We start from the raw sequence: 21,516 nt of genomic DNA, 5'->3' as shown, positions 1-21,516 counted from the left end.
TTAAATCAAATTTACAAAACAAAGAATCATACATTAAACCATAAATTTAGCTACTACTAGAAGACAAAGCAAAAAAACTTGGCATCCCTGTTACTATACATAAGTAGCATTTTTAAATTGCAAAGATTTCATGAGATATGAACATCTCTGTAATACAATGCAAATATGTAGCAAAAGAATTGCAAATAATTGACATCATACAATAAATAAAAATTATTTAGCCTTAGAAATTGTAATAGCTAGCCAGCAATGTAATAGCATGTAAAAATCACATTAACTTACAAGCTGATTTTGTGTCATAGCCATGTCATACACTTTAGCCCAACCAGTGAGAAGTGAATCATACGTTAAACTAGGTTCCCATCCATAAACTCTTAGAGAATCTTGAGAGCCGCTGAACATGCATAAACCATTGGAATGGAAGTACACACACCTAAATATAAAAATAGAATTTTTAAAGAAATAAAACTTTTTAAAATATTTATATACAGTTTAGAAGAAGAAAAAAATTTAATTTAAAACTGTTTCCGTTTTATCATAAAGTTAGTGTCTAGCTATAAGATATTTTCATCAATTCTTAAAAAGATTATCACAATTTTTGATACATACAAATTATTATTTGCGATCTTTGGAACAAATTATAGGTACTTTTACAATACAATATAGTTACAGCTGTCAGGAAAATTCTCCTGACACCAACTTAATGCAGTTTTTGTAGTTACAAGAATAAATCACTTTAAATAAAGGTGTGAGGTTAAGTAGTTAATGTAGGTTGGGAGAGTCATGACATTTTTTCAACTCTCTCCAATTGGATAAGGTTTTACTATTGCTACCATTCCAGCAGATAGCCTCAAACTTAGATTCAGGATCAATTTTCTTGATAGCTGCCAAATGCATGTAAGACTTACCGAACAGGCGGACCATCTCCTCCTGTGGTGGAAACTAGCTGAAATGATTCTAAGTCCCAAAACTTCACCGTCCTGAAAATGAATTTAAATAAAAATATTAAAACAAAATTAAAATTGCACTGATGAGAAGTAAATTAAAATACAGCAACTGACACCATACAACTATTTTTTAAATTCCAAAAAAGCGTGAGAGAAAAAGATAAATGAAAATGTTTATGGTGTACTCAGTTAACAGAAAATTGTAATCTGTATTTAAAATTTTGATGATTAATAAAATTCTAGATAATTTTTTACAATACCTATGCCATCCCATCTCCCAATAGAATTAAACAATATCATTTATATAACTCCCAAAGGATACTGCTATGATTGTCTAGTAAAAAGTTTTTTTTGTTTAAATTTATCTTTTTTTTTTTACCAATTTTGTATATATTTAATGGTGTATTGTATGTATTTACGGTGTACTCAGTTAACAGAAAAGATAAATATATGTTCTTAAATTTGGAAGTTAATAAAATTCTAGATCATTTTTGACAATACCTATCTCACCTCCCAATAAATTTAAACTATACGATTTACATAATTCCCTAATGGTACTGTTATGAATGACTAATGAAGCCTTTTTAATTTAAATTATCTTTGTTTTTTTCCCCTCCTTACACAGTTACCAATTTTGTATATATTTTAATTTATTTAAATTAATAAAAAAATTTGTAACTAGAAATAAAGAATAAATTTCAATATCATTATTATTTACATTTATTAAACTTACAAAAAACTTTCTTTATTAACTAAACAATATGTTTTAAGTAATTCCACAAAAAAAATTAATATTGACATTAAAAGCATAACTAACATATGCCCTATCCCGTAACAAACACTCATAAAAGGGCATACTTTCCTTAAAATAGTACATATACAAATATTTTAATGAACATAAAAAAAAATTTAAAAAAAAAAAAATTTACCTGTCAGCACTTCCACTGGCTAAAAGAAATTCATTTGGATGAAATTCAACTCCACTAACAGAAGCAGTGTGACCATGGAACTCTGTCAATAGTTTTCCTGCACTAAGATCCCACAGCTAAAAAAAAAAAAAAAAAAAAAAAAAAAAAAAAAAAAAAAGGTTTAAAAAATTATGAGATATTTTAAATGCAAGTGAAATATTATCTACATTATTCATAATAGTAAAAATATTTTCTTATAATACAAGATATTTTAAAGCTTTTTTATCACTACATAGGGCAAATAGGGAGCAAATAGCCCCCAATTATGCTTAATATTGACCCCATTGGAACATGCACCGAGGATTCAATATTGGGATGTTTAGATTTTTTAATATTGATCCTTGAATAGCCAATAATAGAACCTAAATTATATTGGCTAAATAATTAATATAAAATATCGGGTGAATCTGAAAATTCTATATAAGACTGATATTGGTTGTAAAGTGGCTGTAAAATATCGGGAGAATCAGACAATTCTATATAGAATAGAACTTAATATCAGAAAAATAAGGGCCCGTCGAACCCTCACTGAGCCAAGATTCATGAATATTGGTCCAATGAGAGGCACAAAATATTTTGCTACAAGGGTTACTACATGACTGTCTAAAAAACATTCTAATCTGTATGGGATTAGAGTACCATTTTTAGATGAATTTGAGATCCTCTGCCCTAAGGAAGAGTTGCTTTGTTTAAATGTTATTTATAAAGTTAACATAGCATGGGTCCTGTTTTTTTTTCTCAAGAAGTTCACTCAATACCTTTTTAAATACAGGATAAGAATTTAAATATTACCAGTTTTAAAAATTCATATTTGAAATTTTCAAATTTAACACCTATGACAAAATTGCATTTTTTTTTTTAATTAACACATTCGCTACTGATATTTCCATCCTCAGAAGTCGGATTACAAAACAGGGTTTTAATGGCTTAAATGTTCCTTATATTTTACTAGTAAAACCAGAAAAACGAAGAAACATATTATTTTCCTGTTTAGAGAGCGTTTTTTTTTTCGACGCTCGGGAGCGTCAGTGGCACACAGACTCAACCTGTCTTCGTGAGTGCCACTGACGCTCCTGCGCATCTTATCAATATTCTCCGAAATTACTGGCATATTGCATAAAATAGCAGCTTGAAAGGAATAAAACGGAATACCATTCAAGTATATGTAGTACCATTTATGAAACAATACTGAAAATATTTGCAAATAATAAACACAATATACAGATATTGGCAGTCAAGCACATAAAAAAATTCAAACAAAAGTTTTGACCACAAGAAATAAAAAAATAATGCTTCACTAACGTGCCGAAACAACCTCTCCGTTGAATTCCTAAAGCCACACTAAACACAGAGCATATAACTTATCATAGTCGATCGACGTGCTAGCGTGCCGTCGGCATACCAGTAGGTGCCGCTCTGATGCGCTAGTGCGTCGGTGGCAGCGAACGTGCTAATGCAAACTTTCCATGCTTAAATAAAAGTTTGAGATAGTGAAAAGTTTGTGCAATCAGTTACAATTATTTTGACTCATTAAAATTCTCAATAACACTTTTAAGATATTTTAAAAAAATTATTCATGTAAAAAATCTCTTTCCCTTCAATTCAGCCGAGAAAACATTGATTCATAGTCACCATATTTTTTAAGGAGCTATATTTTTTAGTTTAATTTATAAAGCAAAATAATTGTGAAACATAATAAACACATTTAATTATTAAAATTTCGAATTTCAAAAAAATTTTAAGAACTTACTTTAACTGACCCATCTTCAGCACCAGAAGCTACCCACTTGCCATCAGGACTAAATTTTACAGTATTAACAGCTTTATTATGGCCCTGGAAAAAAAATCGATTTCAATACTACTTTTTTTTTTACTGGACAACTAAGTCATATTTTTAGAAACAACAAAGAAAAGCTTACTGTATATGTGTAAATACACCCTTGTTTTCGAGCATCCCAAAGCTAAAATAAAAGGAATATAAAAAAAACTATAAGATATAGCAATGTTTAATAAAACTTTAAATATATATGTTTATTCGAATAAAACTTAATACAAATTGGAAAAAATAGTACATTAATAAAAGAAGATCAGCAAAGCTATCGAAGTAAAGTTGTTGTGTGTTAGGCAACCATATATTGTACAATTTGTAATAGTATTGAAATCAAAACAAGTAAACTACTACTCATGAAAATATAACCTTATAAGAAAATATGACCTCAAAAATATTACAAATAGCAAAGGTAATTTATTTTATGAGCTATATGTGTTTCAATTATGCAAAAAGTAAAATTAAAACAAGCTTTTTACCCTTATATTTGTGTCAAGAGAGCCTGAAACAATATAATCTCCATATGGATGAAAATCTGAACATCTTATGGATGATTTATGGCCTGTTAACGTCCTAACAACTGAAAAAAAGAACAACATTTTGTATTAATTTCAAGATGTAAAAAAAATATTAAAAAATAAAGTTACCAAAAAAATTAAACTCAACATTGAAATTATACAAACTAGAAGCTAACAAGAATGTTTAAATGAAAACATTTTAGTCTTATTATTGAGAAGAAAAGATATTTTCAAGCATTAATAAATCATTTGTTTGATTTTTATCATCAAATGAAATTATGTAACAAGCAAATAATCAAAAATACAATTTTAAATCAAAATGTTGATGTGGTAGCAGTTGCCTTTAACATTATGGCATTGAAGCAAACAGCTCTTGTCTGTGAGAGTTTCTTACTTTATCAAGTATTTATTCACAATATAATAAGTCATGGACACAATCTCTTATGACGATTATGCAAATTATCTTTCAACTTTAATTGCACTTCAATTATTTACATAATAAAAATTTCGAATGAATTCTAAATTTTGAAATGGCAAAGATAAAAGAATGCAAGTAGTAACAAAACAATAAAAACAGCAAGGAAATTAAAATAAATAAGTGAAAGAGATTTTCCAAAAGTGAACTCTTTACGCCTGAAAACAAACATTACATTAATTTGTATTCCCTCCATTTCCAGGACAATTACAATCTCAACAGTAAAAAATTTTTTCAGTGAAAAATAAAAAAAAAACAATTCACTTTTGGTCTCACCAGTTTTAAAATTAGTTATAATTGTTAATAAATTTCTAAAGTCATGTTTTGACCAGTTTACTGTGAGTTTCTGCATTTTCATTTTTGTATTATATTTTCAAGATTTTGTTTGAAATTTCTCTTCTGGTTTGATTTTATGTATTTCTTGCATTTTTCGTGAACTTTTACAAAACCTTTGGGATACTGAGGGGACAAATTTTGACCTTTGTCTTGCTCTCTCAATAGAAAAGGTTTTGTTCTATGGCTTGCGGAGCTGGTACCCCCTGAAGAAGTCGTCTTCTGTGGCCATATTTTTATTCCCATTGTTTTTCTTTATTGCTTCAAAAATACATTTGACTGATGATATCTTTAAAATATTTGAAAAACTGAATAGTCTACAGCTTATTTTAAAACACTAGATTCCACTGAACGAATGAGAAAATTTCATTTTTTAAATATCTCGGAATTTAAAATATAATTAAAAAATCAAAAATCGGGCTTTTTAATTTGTTTACAATTTTACTCATTTAGATTCATTTTGAATCTCGCATTCTTAGAACTTATGTACTCTCAATCCGGTTTACACAAAATAAGACGGATATACACAGAAATTCTTTATTTTATTATATATATATAGATTATTTGTTGCCCTTCTCGATAGATTTACATTATTAGATTCATAAAAACACATTTTTAGTAGACTAACTGCATTATTTAATATTATCTGGCATAATGCTGTTTCTCAAGACAACTCATGATATTGAAAATTTACTACAGCCAAGCTTTTTCCTGTAATTATATCGTCGGGGGGCCATAAGAAATCTCTTATAAAATTGGAAGGTATTAGTGTCAATAATATTATGACGACTTTTTACAGTGCCCTGTAACGAATAAGTACATTTTCTACATCAATTAAGCTTTTTAGTGCAGAGCTTTTTTTTATTTCAATTAGTAACTATTACCAAAAATAATTAAGCATCATTGATATCAATAAAAGTTTACCAATTTTTAATGCTCTCTTAACAAATTAGTACCATTTTTCAATTAGTTTTTCTTTTTCAGTACATGGCTTCTTTTTTACTTCAAACTGTAACTTTTACCAAAATTAATTATCATTGACGTCAATAATAATATTGGTGTTTTATTACTTTTTTTTCAACAAATTTTTATTATTTTCCTCCTAATTTTGATTTTCAGTTCAAAAATTATTTCAATTACCATTCATTTTAAATTATTTAGTTTTACAAAAATCCATTTTAAAAGCATAACTATAAACAAAATAAATACGCGGTTTCAAATAACCTTGAAAATATTAATCATGTATAAAAATATTAATTTCTTACTTTTTGAAGCTTCCAAATCAAACACTTTTAGAGCACCAGAAAATGAACCAGCACAAACCATTACTTCTCTGGGATCAAAGCAAACACAGTCAACGGGAGTTGAGTGACCCTTCATACTCTAAAGATATGAAAAATTTGATATTTTTGATTAGATTTACAATATAAATAATAAAAATTTCACAAATTTGTCAGCTTTCTAAGCAAAATTGTTTGCAACAATTAATATAAGATTAATATGGTTATATTAAAAATAAAAATAAGAAAATAATACATGCTTAACTGGTACAACAAACAATTAAATTTCCTTGCCCTATCTGGTTAAAAGGTCTCTTAAGAGAAAGAAATTGTAAAAGAAATTTTCACTGGGAAAACACTACTAGGAATATATTTCACAGTGAAAGCACTACTTCGACACACTTACTTACCTACAAAAACTTTTCTATCCATTGTTACATTTTCCTAGAAAATGTTTTCAAGAGTTTTTCTCGTGCAATATAAGTACTTTACTTTCGGATTACCACAAGCAATTTGTAAATAAGTGTAAAGAAGTCCTACCCTTGTACAAAAAATATGGGTACCTAGTACTACTACCCTACAAGTAATAGAGCCTGATGAGAAAAAAAAGAGCTAAACGGCTGTATTTGCACTATTGGACTACCAGCTATATAACTGCATTAATTTAAAAAGAAAATATGCTCAAAGCAAATTTCTCTTTAGCAATTAATGCTTAAACTTAATAATTAGTAAATAATGTTTTATTTCTAAAAACAAACACTAAATCTATCAACATTTTGAAAATAATTTTTTTCTACCACCTGTACAATGCAGAGCCTACTATAACCTGTAAAGTGCTGCATCGTACACAAATTACACCATATAGATTTAATATACCTTGATAACATGAGACCAAATATATATATATGTGTGTGTGCATGTATTTAGTGAAGGAAAAATCTACAAGCAACTGTGATCAAATAAGCAACTGTGATATAAACAATGATATTGTGGAGCTTTACAGTTTTATCCCAAGCGAAAAACAAGACCAATATGAGGACGTGAGAGATTAAAAATAGGATAAAAATATAATGTTCCAAAATTTAATGTTAGTGAAACTTAGTAACTCACAATACAAAAAATACAAAAAAATTCTGTCTGCTAAACCTACCTAAATAGGTTTCGCTTTATTTTATAATTGGTAAATGCACAAGGTTGTTGAAATTTTCTTCCTACTTTTTGAGGGTTCGATCAAACATTTAGTGTAAGGCTATTAATAATGTTTTTCAAAGTTTTTTCACCAAGGAAAATAAAATACCACAATTTAAACCATCAAACCATAAAGAATTACCTGGGCTTTAGAACAGACAAATAACTTAAATATTTTAAATGGTATTAAATTATTTTTAAAAACCGCTAGTTAGACAATATTTTTCTACCTAGATGAAAATTATCAAAGTCAAAGAATAATTCTCAATTTTCGAAAATTTTTATGAAGCCTGATACAACTTTGGACTAACTTTTTAAATATTAAAAAATTAGATCAACAACATTTTCAATTTTACCAAAATTGTAGTATTTTTTCATATTGACGTTATGCGCAATTTTCAGATTTAGAATAGAGTGTGCTTGTTAAAGATTGGTTAGCTTGACCTAAAAATCATTAATAATGGTTGTATAAGTCACAGTAGTTATAAAAAATAGTATATTATTCGCAAAAATGAGTTATTTCATCCCTGCGACGACAGAGCCTTTAAAAAAACAGCCTTAAATTGCTGTTGCGGAAAAACAGTCTTAATAGCATGCAGTGCCCCCAGGTACATAAATGTTTTTGGCTCCTATAAAATGTCATGATGTTTAAAATCGAACTAAAAAACATACCAAAAAAACAAATCGAACCATACATAAAATAAAGCATTAAATTATACAGATTTTTTTTTTTTAAAAATGAGAGGTTGAAGTGAGGCGATCCTGAAATAATAAAATAATTTTCAAAACCATGGAAGCTATTTAAAAAAAAATATATGAATTATTTCGTCAAACTTAACTGTTATTAAAGCATCTTTTGATGAACATCAGACATAACTAGTTTAAAAAGTTGCTGCATAGTGCAGTGTAATTCTAAACTCCTTTCAATTATTACTAAATTTAACTCAATTTAAATATAATTTTAGATACTAAACAGAGTTGGTGACGGTCAAGCATTTTTAGAGAAATTATTACTTAATATAAAACTTGCACACATTTATTTATTTTACATAGATATTTTTTCAGGAACACATGGTTTTTTAAACATTTTAAAATTACAAATTTATAATTGTTTAAAGTGATGCAAATTCACTTCAGTAATTAAACGCAAAATTGTGAGAAAATTTAATTTTTCTATTAAAAATATGCTTATATAAAAAAAATATATTAAAATTATTGTTAAAAAGATTTTTTGAAAAAATTGTTTGGTTTAAAACAGCTTGCTCAACTCTGCATTAAAATAATGTACTTAGAGTCATGAAATACTTTTTTTTTTGCTAAATAGTTGCCTGTTTTTTAATACTATACTTACATAAAATAATTATTGTATGACATTGACATTAAAACACAACGTAACGTTGGTTACAAAAATGTTTTTAGAAAATATTTTTTTCTCAACCTAAAATTTTTAAACGCAAACAATTTAAGAAAAACATTTGTAAGATACGATTTAAAAAATAAATTAAAATCACAAAATAAAATAAACTATAATTTTTTCCTTGCTACTGGTCTAGTTTTAAAACATATGCCTTGCCAATCAGCGATCGACATACCCATTTCTTGAAATTGTCCCCTTTCTATTTAAACCTACATCCATTGAATTTGGATGGGTGATGTTGCCCTGAGGAATGGGTGTATTTTCAAAAAGCAATGCTATTGAGGTCCACTTCTTAATTCACAAATCTTCATATAAATAGCCTCTTGAACTAGTATAATTTATAGCTGTGTTTTTTTTTTTATTACTTGCCACAGGGGGTCCCTAGGACTTCCTGATGTTTTTGAAAGCAAGGACAATTGAAGTAAAAAAAGACAAGACAGGGTTCGTACGTATCTGGAAAAAATAAAAAACTGGTATCATTAAAAAGTTTATATTAACATTACAGCCATTTATTTTTTTCTAGGTGCGTATGAATCCTGCAGGCGCAAATAGAACTGGAAGTGAGAGATGAGTACATAAAAACGTCATTGAAACCATGGGTGAAAGCGAGACGGAAAAAGAAGAAATGCCCGTAGTAAAACCATTTCAGTTTTTAACTTGTTTTCGGGAGGAGTAAATTTATTCTCTTCTTCAAACTATTCAACAATAACTTTTTATTGGGAAAGATGCGGTTTTATATAGATGTAAAAAAAATCTCGGTAGTTGCAGAAATTAAATTTTTACAGAAAAAAATGCTACTATGAAATGTCATTCGTACCAGATTTTGCACTTTTCCGTATTAGTATATATAGACTTTCAGCCCAGATTGAAACGTAAAAAATATTTCGGTTGCCTTTATAAGTTTTTCTGGTGATATATTATACAAATTATTGGTGTTAGCATTATAATTAATCGCTATTTGTAGAAAGGAAAACAAATGCACACTTTATACACAAAAAAAATATATTTATTTTAAAAAATATATATGGCAATGTTGTTGATTCTTAGATTTTTAAATATAATTTATAAAAAAGATTATCAAGGGCCCCCTGAGTGCCTGGGACCCCGGGGCACTGACCGGGTGTGCCCATGCGTGAAGACGGTACTGAGCGCCGCCGCTCATTATAATGCAAATATGTCCTTAAACTGTTTCAATTTTTTCAATAAAATTTTATTTTAAACCATTTGTTTAAAAAGTAACAAAACACGAAGAAAAAATGAGCGTTCTACGGCAGCGGGTAAGCTGCCGTAGTAATGCCATTTTTTTCTTTGTGTTTTGTTACTTTTTTGTAATGCTCCGCGGTAGGGTAAAAAGGATTCCAAAAATTAACACTTTTTTTTTTAAAACTTTACAGCAATAATTTTTGAAATCTGTATTTACAGATCTCATTAATATTATATATTTAATATTTTGGTCGTCTCTATAAAATTATTTCAAGTAAAATACTAATAAAAAGATGGCTAATATAAAAAAATATTTTTCTAATAACTGTGTTTATAATAAATTATGTAAAGGACCTGCATTAAAGAAAATTTGCATTAGTATTTCTCATAGCACTCTTGAAACTAAAATAAAATAGTAAATTTGCTAATAAAGAAGTATGTTTCCCTGATTACCCATTTTCAGTGTTTATAGCGGTTCTTTTAGTTTTCATTTCAACAAAAACCATAATTTGGTTAATTTGTTTCATTTCCAGCTTACACGAAACACAAATTTAAAATTTAATTAGTTAAAGTTCCATGAGTGCGAATTCAATTGATAGCTATAAAACCGAAACTAAAATTATGATTCAAAAAAATTCTATACATCTTATCAAATATTTTCAAGATAATGTTTTTTTATTGGTTAATACGTTTAAAATTGGTTTTATATGCTTTATTTTACAGTATTTTTTATATATTTTATCATTTATAAATTCGATCATTTAGAGTTCCACAGTCGAACGAAAATTGGGAACCACTGTTTTATTCCAATATAAGTTGATGTAAACAAACTCATTAAGAGAGATGAGCTGTAGTAATCAATGCCAGCTAATTAGTCATGGACATGAGCCTTGCCGGTAACCATCAACTGTCTAGTGCGGATGGAAAAAGGATGAGGGAAAGAAAAGGTTAAAGAACGAAATGACCTTGAAATAATAGGTTTGTAACCACACGAAGTGGAACGATCCACGTCACGAATGAGAATTTTGATTACCGGGTGAAAATTGAAACAGCTGTAACACAGAAAAAAAAAGGGAAGAAACTGAAATAGAAAACAAAAGTTGATGTCTCTTTGGGGGCAAAGGACGGACAGTGGATGCGCAAGCCCTTAATCTTTTTTTTATTTTCATGGTCAATGTGCCAAATAATGTTACGAATCGAATCGCAAGGGAAAAAGTATCCAACATCCAGTTATGGAAAAGCGTGTCAAGGTAGCCGCCTTTTCGCCAACAGCCACATTTGGAAGTAGTCATACTAAGTTAATAACCTAACCTCGAAAATAAATAAACAAGATCTGAAGCTCAAAAAAATACTGTTCAATTATTTGTCACAAAATTTCACTGACAAAAGTCCATAAATTTTCAAACATTAATAGTTAGAAACAAACACAAAAAGTCTTAAGAAAATGCTACTATATTTTAGAGGCATTATTTCCTAATACCACAAAAATTTTAAAAACGAAAAACCTATGCTTTAAAAAATAATAATAAAGGTGTTAAACGACACGTTAAAGAGTCTTAGATTTGATACCACACAACAAAGTGACCATGAGCTTTTTAAAACATTTTTTTTTAACACTAGAAAGACTGAAACTTAGTATATACCTATATTGCCCAAAAGCAGTCAAAATGTGAAGGAATAACTAATGTGTAAAGAAATTAGTTTAATTAATTTTTAATATTTTTTTTATTATTTACAGTTATATAATAAGTTATTAGTAAGTATTAACAATAAAAAAATTTACTTCGCTTGGAAAAAAAATAATTTATGCATTATTATTTGTACATTTTTTGCGAATGAGAAAGCAGTTAAAAAGCAGCCAAAATGACTTCCTTGGGCAATCCAGTGTTAAATGTTCAAAAGAACTCTCCAAACTAGGAATTATCAAACGGCGCATGTTTTCTAAAATTCATCAATAATAAAAATAAAAAACAAATGCTTTGAAAAAAATTTTACCTACAAGCAAAAAGTCTAAAATGTCTGATTCGAAAAAAAAAATCTGATGTATTTATCGATATATGTTTAAGTATCTTTTAACAGGTAACGAAGGTGGGCTGATTTAATGGAAATAGCTTTTAATTTAATGTGTTGGGGAAAAACTTTCATGCTTAGTAATTTTTTAATTTTGACGATATGGTACGAATGAAGATAAAAAAAAAAATTAAAACTATTACAAACAAACAAGAAATGCATCGAAAATTCATCGGTCATGCATCGAAAATTCGCAGAGAGGAAACAGAAGATCTTTCGCATTGTGCGCAATGTTTAAAATGACTATCGGAATTAAATTAACCACAGATCCCTTTCAGNTACAGTTTTAAAACAAGTTATTAGTAGATATTAACAATAAAAAAAAATTACTTCACCTGGAAAAAAATAATTTATGCATTATTATTTATACATTTTTTTCAGATGAAAAAGCAGTCAAAATGACTTCCTCGGGCAATCTGGTGTTAAATGTTCAAAAGAACTCTCCAAACCAGGAATTGTCAAACGGCGCATGTTTTCTAAAATTCATCAAAAATAAAAAATAAATGCTTTAAAAAAATCTTACCTACAAGCAAAAAGTCTAAAATGTTTGATTTAAAAAAAAAAAATCTAATGTATTTATCGCTATATGTTTAAGTATCTTTTAAAACAGGTGACGAAGGTGGGCTGATTTAATGAAAATAGCTTTTAATTTAATGTGTTGGGGAAAAACTTTCAGGCTTAGTAATCTTTGAATTTTGACGATATGGTACGAATGAAGGTTTAAAAAAAATTAAAACTATTACAAACAAACAAGAAATGCATCGAAAATTCATCGGTCATGCATCGAAAATTCGCAGAAAGGAAACAGAAGATCTTTCGCATTGTGCGCAATGTTTAAAATGACTATCGGAATTAAATTAACCACAGATCCCTTTCAGCGGCTGTTGGCTGGAAATTCTAATTCACACGAAATAACTTAGAATTACTTAAAGATCTAATCTAGTAAATAAAATAATAATAATACTTTCTGCTTTATTGTTATATAGAAATAAATTTTAGAAGGTAAAGTCGAAGAATTGGAAAATTAATTAATGCTTTTAAAATACAACTTGTTGAAATAAAAATGGCACACTTTACCTGTGCCATGCCATTCTAACATAGATTTCGTAGAACTGGTGGTGCAGCATGTTAAGTATTATAAAACAAACAGAAAAATAGAATAACATTAAAATAATTCAGCCTGGTCCAACGCGGCCCTAGGCTAAAGCTACACCGTCTGCCCCTACCTGTTAATAAACAATAGAGAAAAAATTTAAACGGTTATTTAAGAAAATTTTTAAAAACATTTGAAATAAATATTGTTAAAATAATTGGTGGTATATTACTGAATACGGAACTATGAAATATAGTACTTTTCTCACAATCTAAAGTGCAGTTAACTCAGTGCATTACAAATGAGTTCAATTTTACTTAAAAACTAATGCATTTATTTATTTATTTATTTTTTATGTGTCAAAAAAAATTGGGGTATGGCACAAGAGCCAGACAAGATTATACTGAACCAAATCTATAAACGTTATCTAATATTCACTTTTTTTTAAAGGAAAATACAAAAATTATAAGCAATAAACACATAAAGTTAATCTGACTTAAAAACAAAAGGAAATAACAAAGAATGGGAAATGGAAATGCGTTTTAAGGACTTGGAAACCGCATCAATTTGAAGATAAACCCCTAAAAAAGATAAACCCTTCTATTTTCATGAGTATATCTGCCATTTTCACGCTTTTCAAAATGGTGTTTTTCTAGTGGTAAGGTAAAACCAATTAAATTGAGATTGTATGGTGGTGTTTCGCTAAGCTTTAGCCAACAATTAAAAGCACGATCAGAGGAGCTAGCAAGAATATTATGTTCTCTTTTTCTTCTTTTTTTTAATGGCGGGCACTTGGGATGTATTGTCCCATTGGCCAGGTAGTACCAGAACTGTTACTCTCTTCTCCCCGTTTATAGGGCGGATCACATTCACACAATCACACAAAGGAGAAAGGACATAGAGCACAGAGAGAAAGAAACATCCATGTCCTGAGCGGGATTCGAACCCGCAACCATCGGCTCCGCAGTCAGGCACGCTAACCACTCGGCCACCTGGTCGGCAGATTATTATGTTTAAATTATTCAAATATAATGGTAGTTCGAATCATTTTTTAAACCGTATTTGTTTAATGAAAAATGAAATGCGATTCTATAAATTTTGCCACCACATTAAATATAAGAATAAAATCTCCCGAGAAACCCGGAAAAGTTAGCAAGTATGCATGAGTTTTAAATTCAATAGTTAAGTTTCATGAAAATTTTTGATTTATAAAAATCTCTGTAGTTTATAAAATATTTAATTCCTTAATAGATTTGTTATAACAGTTAAATTATTTATACACACATACAGACCCTACAGACTATGCCGAGCTTTAGTGGCGAAACTTTTCTACAACTTATGACCTAATACAACTTTATTTATTGATTTATTTTTATCAGTAAATTTAACACGAATAAAATAAAACGAAAATCCTTGAAGTGATGACGAAAGCATCGACATCAAATGTTCATCTAATGTTCAAGCATGGCATTAACTGATGTCGTGTCTGTGAGTGTCACACTGAAGAAGATAAAATTTTTCCTATTAGTGATATAATCATGCAGAAAATAAAACGGAAATTAAAAAAAAAGATTAATCATCCATATTAATCGAATTTAGTTAACAAATAATTACAGAGTGTCCAAGTGGGAAGACATTTTCAAATTCCCTAACTTTTCTCTGATCTTTCCCTGTAAACCTTTCTTGTATCGGGCAGATGATATTAAATATTAGATTTTAATAAATAAAAAAATACTTTATCATTAAAAATATATAATCAATCAGAGTAAAATGAAATAATATTAATGGACAGTATACCTAATATTATAAAATAAAGAATATATATTTAAAAATAAGGCAGGTTTCATTCCAGAATTCTAGATCTTAAAAATTGCATAATATCCTAAAAAAGAAGGGCACTTAAAAAAAGAACATACAACACAAAAAAGAGCATTGCAATTCACAAAAATTTTTATATCTTTTGAGAAACCGAACATATACAAAGTTTATAATTTTATCATTACAAAAATCTTATTTTCATAGAGTTAGTTTAACATAAAAATAATTTTGCAGATAAATTAGTAAATTCAATAAACGATCGTATTTTGGAAATGTTGCTTGTCGTTAATAACGTATCAAAAATATCAGGATTTTAAAAACGATGTTAAAATGGCTGAAAAAAGACAACTGCTGAAAAAGTCATTGGAATTTAATGTGGATTTGAGATAGAATCATCGCGAATCAAGCGCATAAGAAAGTAATTACTGTAATATGAAATTCGTTAACCATTATATCGTATTAAAAATATCGGAACTGGAAAAAATCCCACTGAAACATGCAGGGGGGGGGACGAGACACACGTCTCCTAAAAACGATCCTTAAATGACGTAGATTTACAATAAAATAATTGCGAACTGAGTGAGTCAAAAAAAGCTACTCCTTAAATTCAAAATAATGATTGAGTTAACATTGTATAAAGAATTTAAGACTTGGAAAAACAAATGGAAATGGTCCGAAAAACAAGCGGAAAATGATTTCAAGGGCTCAAAGGGGTGAACTCAAATATACCAATTAATATTTTATATACATAAAAGCATTATTTATTAATACAGGCGACATTTTACAGACGATATTTTAAGTTATTATCATTTACTCTGTTTACCATAAAATTTAAGTTATGATTTCTATTTTTAACAATGAAGTCCGGGACATCAGCTTCTTGTGGCCCTCTTCGGATTTATATTTGAGCATTTACAAATTGGAAGATTTAAAAAAATTAAAAAAAAACATTCAATTTCTTGTAGCACCGAGTTCTTTTTTTTTAATTGTAAAAAATAAAGTTTGAAAGATTTAAAGTTTTAATAAAAGGCTGTAACCGTAGACATAGCTTCCATTGCCTACCATTAATAAGTGTCTTAAAAAATTCTTAGTTTAACCTTAGTTGAATAGTTTAACCTGAATTACATTTTCCTCTAATTTGCATAAACCTTGAATAAAATGTAAAAATTCAGATACGCTTAGTATTAATTATAAATACATTAACAACAACATAAAAATTAAACAGAGCAAAAAGAAACGTTATAATTTTTTGTATTTAAGAGAAGATGTAAAGATTGGTACAATAAAAAAGCAAAAATACCTTACTTTTTATTTTAATTATTTATACTATATTTATAACTTTCAAAACTGATAAATAAATAAATAAAAAAGACTTAAAAGCATTGAATGGAAATAACGCTGTTGCGAAATTTCTTAGTTCAATTCATACCCCCCACCATATCCTGTGGATTTCGGGTATGAAATTTCGAGTCTATAGTTCAATAACAGACTTTTAAACTTGGAGATTTCAGTCTGAGTGTAGATGATAAATTTGCAACGAAAAAAAAAAGTTGAAAAACAAAACTTTTGAACATTTCATTATTTTAATTAACTTTTGTCCAGTGAAATTATTTCCCCCACCTTGAACTGCTTTAAATTTGAATTAATATTAAATAAGTAATATATTTATAGGCAATGCCAACATTTAAATTATAGAAAAAAACCGGAAGGACAATGCCAAATTACTCTTTTGTGCAAAAAACGATCATAATCCTACAAAGCAGGAAATAAAGCATATGTTTCCATAACATAACAGTTCAAAGTGTGTCAAAGGGGCGCATTCCAGATAGGATAGCCCCCGCTGACCATTGTTGGAAGAGGGCACACATACGTTTGCGGAGATCAACAAAAACTATCGCCGCGCATTTCTGGATCACTAGTCATGCCTCCAACTGGCTGGCTGAGCTTCAGGATGAAGATACAAAGGGAGGACGATTGCCCTAAAAACATCCTTCGTAGAGTTTTTACGCTGTGCTACACATGGCAATCCTTCTCCTAGATGAAACATTAAAAAAAAAAATACATTTAATGGTTTGAAAATTATTTCTTTTTTTTACGCATTTATCCCAGGATATTGAAAAAACAAATGCATTCAACTGAGTGAGAAACTGAAGATGATCGTTTAACAATGCTTATAGCTCGCACTAGAATTGAGATGCGAGAAAGGAAAAAGAAAAAAAAAAAGCCTGTTTAACTTGTTTCAGTAAAAACAGAAAATAATTATCTTCGTTTGAAATTGATAGCAATCAGTGATTTACATTAAACATTCATGCAATTTTAGCTGAAATAAATAACATAAAAAAAAATTCTATAATTAAAACAGCGAAATGAAATCATATTCCAGTTCTAAGCTGTTGAACGTGGAAGTAACTGTAAGTTGGAAATTGTTTTAAAAATTTGTGGTGTGGGGCCAATATGATACTTTAAATTTTCCCCTCCTCCGAGGTGAGCTAAGTAATTATATCCCGCCATATTTTCATTTAAAAAAATGGAGCCAGAAAGGGGAAAACTTAAATATTAGGATAAAAAAAATGGTAAGATATCGTTTCCAATCACATTTTATACGTTAAATCGAATAAGATCAATATCAATGTTATCGAAATAACAATTTGGTTGTTAAGGGATTTAATAATGAAGTGCACAGTCCAGACACATTAATGTGACCACCAGTCAAGAGCCAGAATAACGACCTTAGGCAGAGCGGATCGCTGCGAGACGTGCAGGAAGTGAGCCAATTAAGTTCTTTAAAGTGCTTACTGGAATGTTGAGCAATGCTGACTCAAGTGAGCGCTAGGTTATGCGGTGGTTATGCGGTTCTGCGCTAGGTTATGCGGTGGTCCTCAAGATTCTCTATTGGGTATAAGTTCGGAAGTTTGGTGGCCAGGAGAGTACTCTTAAACTCATCCTGGTGCATTTCGAACCACGCACGTACGCAACCGGCTTTATAGGTCGCATTGTCCTGCTGGTAGATACTATCATCCTGAGGCAAAACAATTCACATATAAGGGTGGATATGGTTTGCATGGACAGATGCGTACTTGTGCTGATTCATCCTGCCTTCCGATAATCTTAAGATCCAATAATCTTTCCAATAATCTTAATCTTAAGATCCAGGTAAAAAATCTTAAGATTAAAAATCCCTATTAATTCTTATCTTTGTTAAATTAAATGAATAAAATGGAGATGGAAATTTTGAGGTGATGAAGCTTTGACCCACTTGCAAATACATAATTAGTGAATGATCTTCAAGTCAAGTTCAAGGATTATGGTATTGATCTATAAATAGAAGAGTGCGAGAAAGCCGTTAGCTTGCCAGTGATGAAGACGATGATAGTACTTCATTAACGATAAAATTAACAAAAGAAATAAAAATTTCATTTGCTATTAGAGAAAAAAATTTGGCAATGTTTAGTTGGTCCCCGTGATCCGTGAAAATTCGAGAGATTTTTCTGTTCTATTTCAGAGGGTGGAAAATGAAACCTGAAATTGAGAATCTCTTAAAATATGCAGCAGAGTTGCACATGAGAGTGCAAGAATCCTTCCCACTGAATCCATGTCAGTATATGAACATATGGACCGGCAAGTATTTTATCAACAGTGACGTAAATAACACACCGCAATCCCAGCGGCTAGATGGGGGGGAGGGAGGCACACGAGGTTTGAGGGCACATGATCCAGAAATAATACACTATGATAGGGTTGCACGATTTGCAGCCCGTGGCAAATCGTGCTTGTTTCTAATTTTTTTGTAACTTAAAAGAGCTTAAAAACCCATTTTAATATTTAACATTCATAAAATCTCTTATAATTCAATAAATATAAATTTCCTTAAGCTAAAACTATACTGAACTGAATCCCAACTGAATGTTGAATCTTATTTGGAGCTATAATGAAATAGTTTTATTTTATACATTTTAAACCACATACAGTTTCTTTAATTAAAATATAATTTGCATTATGTTGCTTAATGAAATATTTATCTATTTTTTATTTTTTACTTTCATTAAGAACTATTAATTTGCACTTAATTTAAGAAGAGTTAATTTGTTTTAAAATAAACTTTTCTATTACGCAATATGATAAAAAGACCACCACTTTTTCCACGTCTCAGTATTTCTTTCAACAAATCTGTTTTTTTAAAGAAGGTAATGTATTTTATTTTTGAAAAGTATGAGTTTGGTAATTTTCAGTTTAAATGAATTTTAACAATTAAAAGAATTTAATTTTATGCAAAAGTTGAAATTCTTTTACTAAGTTGATTGATGGAAAAAAAGAACTAAGATAATTTTTTTTAATTATTTAAAAGAATTTAACTTCTTGCAAATATTTATTACGTTGAATGATAAGAATTGCGTCTAAAACACTGATATTCATATTAAAATTGTCATAATTACCGTCAACATGTCTAGGAACTTGAGCATGCGATCTTTCTTTTTTCAAGAAAGGGTTGTGAATTACAAATGAATTACCAATAAATTACCTGCCAATGATGAACTGAATGCCAAATGAATTACCAAATGAATTACAATAAAAATATTTTTTTTTCTTTTATAACATAATTTTAACTCACTTTTCAAATAATAACCCTTAATTAAACTTTGAATATATTATTGTAATAAAGTGAATTATCGTATTATTAAGATGAACTTCTTTTGAATGTGGTAAGTTGTTAAGTGCATACAACATACCAATTTAGTACTTTTCTATATTCCGCCCTTCCACCACAATTATTTATTAATTAAAATTAAAATAATATAAATTAAAATGATTTAAATTAAAATATATAAATTAAAGTTAATATAAATATTTAATATTAAAATTTTAGAAATTTTAGTTAATTAATCTTGCAGGGGGGCGCCACTGTTCATCATACATGTAAAATGATTGGCGCGTTCATACACTACGAACCTACTGTACGCCGAAATGTAATGTAGTTTTTAAGGTTTTGGAAAAACACCCAATGAAAAAAGCACCTTTAAAGGCTTTTAAAAGACAAAAATAACCACCTTTAAGCACTTTTAAAAAACGCTACGCACCCTGTTAAATATAAATTCAAGATTAACAACCAATTAAAACAAACATTAAATATATTGCAATTCCGAATGATATTGCAATACCGAAACGCTTTTTCATTTATTAATAACTAGTGATTTATTAAAATTAATAACAAAGTACGTCTGTTACCCACTCAGAATTGGAGCACACTTTGAATATGATAGACAAGCTTTGATATATTATCCCACAATTTTTTTTTTTAATTGTTTTCCTTTCAGTCATTGTTCGTCATTCAATTCTAAACAAATTCTATCCATTAATTTCGATACATTACAATTTCAGGGTGACTGACTTATAATAAAGCATGAAAAACATTAGGAAAATTCAGGTAAAAACGCTTTCCATGCACGTTACATTTTCATTGCATTACAAAAAAAGTTAAAAATGTATTACCATTTTTAATAAAATAAATAAAAAAGAAAATATAAATATCCAAAATATTATTGAATCGAACAATAATTAAGTCTGTCAATAAATCGCTGAATAATTCAGAACATGTTTGTTAAAAGTTGAATTAAAAAGATTTAGTAACATACATCCTGAAATGTAAAAAAAGACACTTATCTTTCAAACAAACATGTTTGATTTAAATTGGATGAGAATAAAATTTCATGATTGCAGGCATAAACAAACTTTACATTCGAAATAATGATTTAATAACACATTTAATAAATCAGAAAAGGAAGAAAAAAAATTTAATATTTTCAAACATAAATTTTTGAAGGAAATTTTTGAATATTTTGCTTCTATTTTAATTATTTATTATCAAGTCAGGATAAAAATAAATATGTTTAAATTTATTCAGTCTGCTGATTTGGTCTGATTACTTAAAACCTAATAGTGAACTGCAGAACATACTGGAAGTTTTGACACAATCTGATCTATCAATAGGAAAAAGTAGCCTCCAAACAATAAACGAAATTTAATATATTTTCATAAAAATATGAACAAAATTTGAAATATAAATGAACGCATGGCATTTCGAACTCATGGCAAGCGATCACATCACATGCCAAGGAGTTGCAATGAAGGAAGAAACACGATGAACTTTTCAATAAACAATTTACCTAATATTTAAAAACAATTTCCCATTTATTACAACATGATTGACAGGTGACTCACGAAATTTGAATTCTTCCTTTTATAATCATATTTCTTCGGGTTTCTTGAGGAAATAAATGACCTTGGCAGTCACTTATTTTTTTTTTATCTATAAAAAAATACTATCTATTGTTCAATTTTAACTTATTTGGTTGATTAAATTTCATTAAAATGAATTAAATG

General features: G+C 28.7%; 1 protein-coding gene across 2 annotated transcripts in view; it reads right to left on the bottom strand.

Moving 5' to 3' along the window:
• LOC107445515 (katanin p80 WD40 repeat-containing subunit B1) overlaps window positions 1-21,516 on the bottom strand; it is a 70,672-nt gene that overhangs the window by 21,652 nt on the left and 27,504 nt on the right. For both annotated transcript variants that reach the window (XM_043052894.2, XM_043052893.2), the window contains exons 3-9: window positions 6,335-6,452; window positions 4,223-4,323; window positions 3,835-3,876; window positions 3,666-3,749; window positions 1,877-1,992; window positions 909-980; window positions 283-433 (exon numbers count right to left, since the gene is read on the bottom strand). In XM_043052894.2, the coding sequence (XP_042908828.1) occupies window positions 283-433; window positions 909-980; window positions 1,877-1,992; window positions 3,666-3,749; window positions 3,835-3,876; window positions 4,223-4,323; window positions 6,335-6,452 (684 nt within the window). The remainder of the gene's footprint in view (window positions 1-282; window positions 434-908; window positions 981-1,876; window positions 1,993-3,665; window positions 3,750-3,834; window positions 3,877-4,222; window positions 4,324-6,334; window positions 6,453-21,516) is intronic.

This window comes from Parasteatoda tepidariorum, chromosome 7 (assembly GCF_043381705.1).
Source record: "Parasteatoda tepidariorum isolate YZ-2023 chromosome 7, CAS_Ptep_4.0, whole genome shotgun sequence".
NCBI classification, from domain to species: domain Eukaryota; kingdom Metazoa; phylum Arthropoda; class Arachnida; order Araneae; family Theridiidae; genus Parasteatoda; species Parasteatoda tepidariorum.
This window is presented reverse-complemented; position numbering and strand designations above follow the sequence as displayed.